The sequence below is a fragment of the Mesoplodon densirostris genome, chromosome 11 (assembly GCF_025265405.1).
Source record: "Mesoplodon densirostris isolate mMesDen1 chromosome 11, mMesDen1 primary haplotype, whole genome shotgun sequence".
Taxonomy (NCBI): Eukaryota; Metazoa; Chordata; class Mammalia; order Artiodactyla; family Ziphiidae; genus Mesoplodon; species Mesoplodon densirostris.
The window spans coordinates 49,799,800-49,807,887 of NC_082671.1; the positions used below are offsets into that span (position 1 = coordinate 49,799,800).

At 62.4% G+C, this 8,088-nt stretch overlaps 1 protein-coding gene across 12 annotated transcripts in view; it reads left to right on the forward strand.

Annotated features, from left to right (window-relative positions):
- NCKAP5L (NCK associated protein 5 like) overlaps positions 1–7,098 on the forward strand; it is a 48,525-nt gene extending 41,427 nt beyond the window's left edge. For 8 of the 12 annotated variants that reach the window (XM_060111893.1, XM_060111900.1, XM_060111895.1 and 5 more), the window contains 6 exons: positions 929–3,558; positions 4,507–4,669; positions 4,930–5,011; positions 5,353–5,661; positions 5,737–5,879; positions 6,181–7,098. In XM_060111893.1, coding sequence (XP_059967876.1) covers positions 929–3,558; positions 4,507–4,669; positions 4,930–5,011; positions 5,353–5,661; positions 5,737–5,879; positions 6,181–6,399 — 3,546 coding nt within the window. In that variant the 3' untranslated portion in view covers positions 6,400–7,098. Of the gene's footprint in view, positions 1–928; positions 3,559–4,506; positions 4,670–4,929; positions 5,012–5,352; positions 5,662–5,736; positions 5,880–6,180 lie in introns of those variants that run through there. The other 4 variants (XM_060111898.1, XM_060111899.1, XR_009533754.1 and 1 more) reach the window with 4 other exon arrangements.
- Positions 7,099–8,088: the final 990 nt, after the last annotated feature.

The window sequence follows — 8,088 nt, forward strand, 5'->3', positions numbered from 1 at the left end:
AGCCACTGGTCTCACGAGCAAAGGCGTTATAGTACAGCAGTCAGACTCACAGTTAATACTTACTGAGCTCTTAGTCTGAGCCAGGCACTGTGCTGGACACCTGGATCTCATTTACCTTTTTTTTTTTTTTTGGTAATTTTTGGCATAAATTTGTAATCATATACATATTTATTTATCCCAGTCCAGAACTATTATTCATTCATTCTTTTGCATATCTGGTTTCATTCATCTTGTTTTGTGAGATTAATCATAATCACCATCCTATTTTACAGGTGATACAATGAAGCTTAGAGATTAAATAACTTGCTGAAAGTCATATAACTAGTTAAGCAGTGGACCTGGGTCTTGAACCCCTACAATCTGGCTCCAGAGCGCATGTAGTTAACCACTGTACCAGATTAGACGGGGCCTAAGAAGGGGCCTGGGAGAAGCAGGAAAGGGTTTGCAATGGAGTCATTCCCAGTCTGCTTCTCCACGGGGATCGGCTCGGCAGGACAGCTGCCTGACCTGAGGAGGCCCAGGCTTGCCTGCAGCAACTGACTTAGGACTTGGCCACATCACATCCCTTTCTTGAGTCTGTGTTCTTTCTGGAGCCTGAGAAATGGACATCCTCCCTCCCCTGGGGCAAACATAGATACGAGGGTTGTAGGTGGTCAGCCCTGCTGACCCGCAAATACTGGTAGCGAGTGGTGCTGAGATAACCAGAAAGGGAGATGGGTGCCCACCCAACCCCAGGTGTGCCAGGAAGGACAGTTGGGGTAACCCGGACTCAGAGACTCTTGAGGAAGCTTTCCAGCGTATCCCAGAAGCTATCAGTTCCTTTTTGGGGACACAGACCAGGCCAGCTCTGCTCCTGGCATACCCAGTGATGCCAGCTCGGGTGCCCAGCCTGCATACGGTCTCCTCCTCACGCCATTTCTCCCCCAAGGTGTGTTGGGAGCAGCAGCTGCGGCCAGGAGGCCCAGGACCCCCGGCCGCCCCACCCCCAGCGCTGGAGGCCCTATCCCCGTTCCTTCGAAAGAAAGCCCAGATCCTGGAGGTGCTGAGAGCCCTGGAAGAGACTGACCCCTTGCTTCTGTGCTCACCTGCCACCCCCTGGCCGCCTCCAGGCGAGGGTTCCGGCTCACCAGAGCCCATCAATGGCGAGCTATGTGGCCCACCTCAGCCTGAACCCTCTCCCTGGGCCCCCTACCTGCTACTAGGTCCTGGTAGCCTGGGAGGCCTGCTGCACTGGGAGCGCCTCTTAGGGGGCCCAGGGGAGGAAGAGAGTGCTGGGCGGCCCTGGGGCCCTAGTAGGGGCTCCCCACAGGCCCAGGGCACCGGTTCCGGGCCACCCTGCGTCCCAGGCAGCAGCTCCTCCTCCTCTTCTGATGAGGCAGGCGACCCCAACGAGGCACCCAGCCCTGACACCCTGCTTGGGGCCCTGGCCCGCAAACAGTTGAACCTGGGCCAGCTCCTTGAGGACACGGAGTCTTACCTACAGGCCTTCTTGGCCGGGGCTGCTTGCCCACTCGGCGGGGACCAGCCAGGTCCCAGGCAGCCATCCTCCCCAGACCAGGGGCCCCCGCAGCTGTCCAAGTCCAAAGGCCTCCCCAAATCAGCCTGGGGAGGGGGTACCCCGGAGGCCCACAGGCCGGGCTTTGGTGCTACCTCAGAGGGCCAGGGGCCCCTCCCCTTCCTCAGTGTGTTCATGGGTGCAGGGGACGCCCCCCTGGGCTCACGGTCTGGCCACCCCCACTCCTCATCTCAGGTGAAAAGCAAGCTCCAAATTGGCTCCCCTTCTCCCGGGGAAGCCCAAGGACCCCTTCTGCCCTCTCCAGCCAGAGGTCTCAAGTTTCTAAAGCTGCCTCCAGCCTCAGAGAAGGTACCCAGCCCAGGGGGCCCCCAGCTCAGCCCCCAGCTCCCCCGGAACTCCCGAATCCCCTGTCGGAACAGTGGCTCAGATGGCAGCCCTTCCCCGCTGCCGGCCCGCAGGGGTCTGGGCGGAGGAGAGCTGTCCCCAGAGGGGGTGCAGGGTCTGCCCACCAGCCCGTCACCCTGCCCCACACCCCCCGATTCTGCACAGCTCAGACCTCCCCAGCCAGCTTTGTCCACTACGCTTTCCCCGGGACCAGTGGTGTCTCCTTGCTACGAGAACATTCTGGACCTTTCCCGGAGCACCTTTAGGGGGCCTTCCCCAGAGCCACCTCCATCCCCACTGCAGGTGCCCACCTACCCACAACTAACTCTGGAGGTGCCACGGGCCCCTGAGGTCCTCAGAAGCCCTGGAGTCCCCTCCAGCCCTTGCCACCCAGAATCCTGCCCCTATGAGAGTGCCCAGGAGAAGAGTTTGGACAAGGCAGGCTCGGAGTCTCCCCACCCTGGCCGCAGGACCCCCGGCAGCTCGTCCAAGAAACCTGGCCAGGGGCCGGGCCGGCGACCTGGGGATCCTGGCTACACACCTCTGCGGGACAGACTAGCAGCCCTGGGAAAACTGAAGACTGGCCCTGAGGGGCCCCAGGGCCCAGAAAAGAATGGGGTGCCAGCTAGGCCTGGCCCTGAGAAGGCCCGGGGAGGAGGGAAGTCAGGGGAGAGCACTGGAGACACAGCGCTCTCTGCCTCCAGGCCCCCTGAGCAGCCAGAAGCCAAGGGGGCCCTGCGGGGGGCCGTGGCCTTAGGCACAAGCAGCCTGAAGCAACAGGAATCTGGGCTCCTGGGGGACCCTGGGTCCCGAGTCTACTCTTCCCACTCCATGGGGGCCCGGGTGGACCTGGAGCCTGTCTCACCAAGGAGCTGCCTCACCAAAGTGGAGCTGGCCAAGAGCCGGCTGGCAGGGGCCCTGTGCCCCCAGGTACCCCGCACCCCTGCCAAAGTGCCAACCTCAACCCCCAGCCTCGGCAAGCCCAATAAGAGTCCCCATGGCAGCCCGACAAAGCTGCCTTCTAAGTCGCCCACCAAGGTGGTGCCCCGACCTGTGGCCCCACCAGCCACCAAGGAGCCCCCCAAGCCTGACAAGGGGAAGGGCCCACCCTGGGCAGACTGCGGCGGCACTACGGCCCAGCCCACACCCCCAGCATCTGGCCCTGCCGACCCAGGCCCAGGCCCTGAGGGGCGGGCCCCACACTCGGCCATTGAGGAGAAGGTGATGAAGGGCATCGAGGAGAACATGCTGCGGCTCCAGGGCCAGGAGCGGGCCCCCGGCACCGAGGCCAAGCACCGCAATGCTAGCAGCATCGCCAGCTGGTTCGGCCTTAAGAAGAGCAAGCTGCCAGCACTGAACCGCCGCACAGAGGCCGCCAAGGGCAAGGAAGGGGCTGGCGGGGGCTCCCCGCTCCGGAAGGAGGTCAAGATGGAAGCCCGGAAGCTGGAGGCCGAGAGCCTCAACATCTCCAAGCTGATGGCCAAGGCGGAAGACCTGCGCCGGGCACTGGAGGAGGAGAAGGCCTACCTGAGCAGCAGGGCCCGGCCACGGCCTGGGGGACCAGCGCCAGGGCCCAGTGCAGGCCTGGGGCAGGTGCAGGGCCAGCTGGCCGGCATGTACCAGGGTGCAGACACCTTCATGCAGCAGCTGCTTAACAGGTGAGCACCTGGGACCAGCTGGCAGGGGCTTGGTGGCTGGGGGCCCTTTTCTCTACATGGGCACCCCTGGGGTTGGGACTGCCTTTCCCAGGAACTGGGGCTTCCCAAAGGGTGTAGGAGGTCAAATGAAATGGCACCAAAGCAACTTGAGGGTTAGTGGCCTGGCCCAGAGGAGAGACTGGGGCCTCGAACAAGGAGCCAGGGGTTTGTGCCCCAGCTCCCCTCCTCTCTGGCTGGCTGACATTCAACTTGCTGAGACCCAGTTTCTCATTTGAGAAGAGTTAACAGTCCACATTTTCTTGGATTGTCTTGAGTCAGATGAGGCAGCCTGTCTGAGGTGCAGCATGCAGTAGTTAAGGGAGTGCTAGTACCTAACTGGGCTGATGCAGGTCTTCTCCCTCCGGGGTTTTCTATCCTGTAGAAAAAGGGCTCCCTTCCTATCTTGCCCTTTGGCACCTGCCACAGACTCAGCAAAGGGAGCTGTGGTTTAGAGAAGGGGCTACCCCATCTTGGGGTTGCTGTTTCTGGTCCAGGTAAGGCAGAATGTCCTCAGGAATCGGGCTCCAGGTAGGGTGTGGTTTGGACAGCAAGTGCACTCAAAGTCAGCTGGGGTAGGCAGGGTGTGTCGCATGTGGACCAGGATGTGACCGTGTCCGCTCTCTACCGGCAGACATTATCGGAGAGGTCTCTAGGCTTGACCCTGGGTAGCTTTGGGGGAGTTCTCCCATATTCCCTGCCCCTGCTGATCCTCTGGAGTTTTCCCTGGGGTCTTGGCATGTTCCTGGTGTCAGGAGAGGTTGATGTGGGAAGCCACCGTGATACGTCCTCTTCCCCAGGGGCAGGGGGCAGTGGGTGCCTCACTAGGCCCAGCACCATTGGAGGGAGGGAGGCCAGAATGTATGAGTGGGCCCGGGCCTCCCTCATGGCAATCTGCACTGCCGCCCCTAGGGTGGATGGCAAGGAGCTGCCCCCCAAGAGCTGGCGGGAGCCCAAACCTGAGTATGGCGATTTCCAGCCAGTGTCCTCTGACCCCAAGAACCCCTGGCCGGCCTGTGGGCCCCGAAATGGCCTGGTGGGCCCTCTTCAGGGCTGTGGGAAACCTCCTGGGAAGGTAAGTTCCTGGGGCGGGGGCTGGGTGGAGGGCCTGGCTCTGTGGCCCTGCCAGGTCTCTTACCGCCTGGAGGGCTCCCCTTCCCTGGGGCCTGGAAGCTGCTGGATGCCTTTCTGGTCTCCGAGGAGAATGGGGAGGGGAGAGGGCCTCCTGAGGGCTGGCAGGTTGCCAGGACTCTCAGACCCATACTCCAAGGGTCCTGATGGAGGGGATTAGGGTGGAGGAGGAATGGGCTCTGAGGTCTCCTGTACCCTGTACAGCCAAGCAGCGAGCCGGGGAGGCGGGAAGAGATGCCCTCAGAGGACAGTCTGGCTGAGCCAGTGCCCACCTCACATTTCACAGGTCAGCAGGGTCAAGGGCCAAGGCTGGGACCTGCCCCTTACCCCCTGCTCGCTTTACTCCTTCCTGTCACCACAGCAGGTGCCAGGCCCTATAGCAACTTGGTGCCAAGCATCAGTGGGCACTGGGGCTGCACAGGAATAAATCCCTCCCTGGGTACCTGCCCTGCCCTCTTCCCCAGGACTAGGGGAGGTGGGGCAGGGCAGGCAGGGATGACTGAGCCGGTGGGGCCAGGAGGGTCCCTGACCAAGGGTGGAACCTGGGCAGGGGCAGAAAGCCATAAGAAGGCAGAGGGGCTGAGCCGCCTGCAGCTTCACATCCCTGACTTCCCCTCCCCTCCCCAGCCTGTGGCTCTTTGACTCGAACTCTGGACAGTGGCATTGGGACCTTCCCGCCCCCAGACCATGGCAGCAGTGGGACCCCCAGTAAGAATCTTCCCAAGACCAAGCCACCACGGCTGGAGCCCCCAGCCGGGGTGCCCCCAGCTCGGCCCCCACCCCTTACCAAAGTCCCCCGCCGTGCCCACACACTGGAGCGTGAGGTGCCTGGCATAGAGGAGCTGCTGGTGAGCGGGCGGCACCCCAGCATGCCGGCCTTCCCCGCCCTGCTCACAGCTGCTCCGGGCCACCGGGGCCATCAGACCTGTCCCCACGGTGAGTGCCTGGGCAGGGGGGTGGGCCTCTCTGGGAGCTCCACCCACCACCCACCTTCCCCTTGTTCCTGGATAGATCCTTGTGAAGACCCAGGCCCTCCTGCTCCTGTCCAGCTGGCCAAGAACTGGACCTTCCCCAACGCGAGGGCAGCCAGCGGCTCCTCTGACCCTTTCCTATGCCCGCCCCGACAACTGGAGGGGCTGCCCAGGACCCCCATGGTGAGCATGGCCGAAGGGGAAAAGGGAACAGCACTGGAGGGCAGGAGGGAATGACATGGGGTGAGGTACAGCCCTGTCCGGGAGGAGGACTGAGTGGGCAGCACCCCACCCCGCCCCGCCTTCTCACACCCCTCTTGGGGAAAGGGCTTCTCTCCCTTCTGGAACCTTGGTGGCACTGTAGGACTGTGCTCAGTCGCGCCTCCAGCGTGCTTCCTCTGCAGCGCCCCCGTCAGGTGGGCAGAGCCTCTCAGGCGGGGAGGGGTGAGAGGAGCTTCCTCCCGAGCCTTCCCTCCTTCCCCAGGCCCTGCCCGTGGACGTGGACGGAAAGCGGAGCCTGGAGCCCAGCCGCCCAGCTCCTGCGCCCCAGGGCCCAGCGTTTGGGGGTAGCCGCACCCCCAGCACATCGGACGTGGGCGAGGAAGGGAGAGTGGCCAGTGGGGGTCCCCCGGGGCTGGAGACCTCAGAGTCTCTCAGTGACTCACTCTATGACTCGCTGTCCTCCTGCGGGAGTCAGGGCTGAGCGATTGCAGCGGCCACGCCCCGCTCTGGCCTCGGAGACCATGGACTGGGCCGGCTCGCCTCACGCCCCGCCCCCTCGGGGCCCGTGGGGCCCCTCCCTGAAGGGACCAAGGAGGTAGATGGACAAGAAGGTGAAGGGGGTCCCCGGCACACCCCACTGCCCACCGCTGCTGTGGAGGAGATGACCGCTCTCAGCTCAGGGAGAGACCCCACCCTTGGTCCCTTCTCTCACCCAGAGTAAGGCTCTTCCTCTGCGGGACTGGGGGTTCAAGGCCGCTGTGTCCCGGCCCCCAGCTCCCACTTCAGGCTGAGCCATCTTGTGGTGCTGGGCTTCCTGCCCACCAGCCGTGCCATCTCCACCCACCCTGGCAGCTCCCCTGCCTCGGAAGCCCCGTGCTGGTGGAGTTCAGGGGCGAGGGGTCAAGTTGCCTTCTCTCTGTCTGCCCTGGCCCTCCCCGCTGTCTGGATGGTGCTGCCCTCTCCTGCCCCATGTCTTTGGGGCCCATTTGTCTGTCTTTTTTGGGGTGTTTTTTTGTTTTGTTTTTTTTATTAAAGCACCTGGCCCACTCTCCACCCACCCGCGCCCCCTCCCCCCATCCCCGCACTGCGGTTAATTTATCTGTTGTTAAAAACGCGGCTGCTCTGCTTCCAGCCTCTGCTTCTGCCGTATCCCTAATAAAACGTGGAGGCCCCTCCCTGCCCCTGACTCAGCTCATTCTGTGGGAGGACTCAGGGATGGACAGGCAGGTGGAGACTGCGTGGGCACCGGGGTGCAGGACTCCAGGCTCCCTTGTGAGGCAGCTCCCTCCACCAGGGCCACTGGCTGGAGTCACCCTAGAAGGTAACTAAGGGTTGGGGAAGTGGGGTCTGTTTAGACCTGGAATGGTGCCTGGCGGGGGGGGGGAAATTCCCCTGGCCCAGGGCTTGGGCAGAGCAGAAGGCTGGGCTGCCCCTCAGAGAGAAGAAGATGGGGAGGGTGGCTATGGGCGTGCGCTCAAACCCTGGACATACCAGCTCAGGTGGGACGTGCAGACTCTGAGCTTCAGGGGCCCAGGGGTAGACAGAGTTAAGTGTCCACAGCCTCCCATTGTCGTGAAGTGAGGCGCAACTGGGCCTCCAACTTGCTGCCTTCTAGTCTCTCCACGGACTTTGGGCTTTCCTCAGAGCTTCTTGCCCCTGTTTCTACCTCAGATTTCAGCCAGAAGTTCCCCTGGCTCTCAAATTCTCACTTTAGGATGGGGAGGCCAGGAATGAGGCTGTGTGGAAGGGTCTCCGTGTGACCTGAGAAGGCCATGGGGTGGGTGGTTGTCACCCTCCAGTCCTTGGATTTCCTGTTGGGTGTGGAGTTGGACAGTGACCTGAAGGTGACCCAGGTGGGCCCCAGCCCATCTCACATTGGCCAGTCAAATTGGGCCTAGGAAGGCCTCCTTCCGGCCCAGGTTGCAAGATGTGGGGTGACTCGTCCAGAGCACCCCCCCTGCCGTTGTCTGCACTCACTGCCTCCCCATGACATACCGTCTGGAGGCTACCTGGGCATCATGCATGCTGAACACCCCTGGCCTTGTGGCTGGGACTCTGGACAGTTCATCATGGAGGTAGGGGCCCCTGTACTGAATACGTGATCTTTGTTGACATCACAGGCTTGCCAAGCTGAGGTCAGGGGTGCTTGGACAGGGAGTAGTGCTGGGCC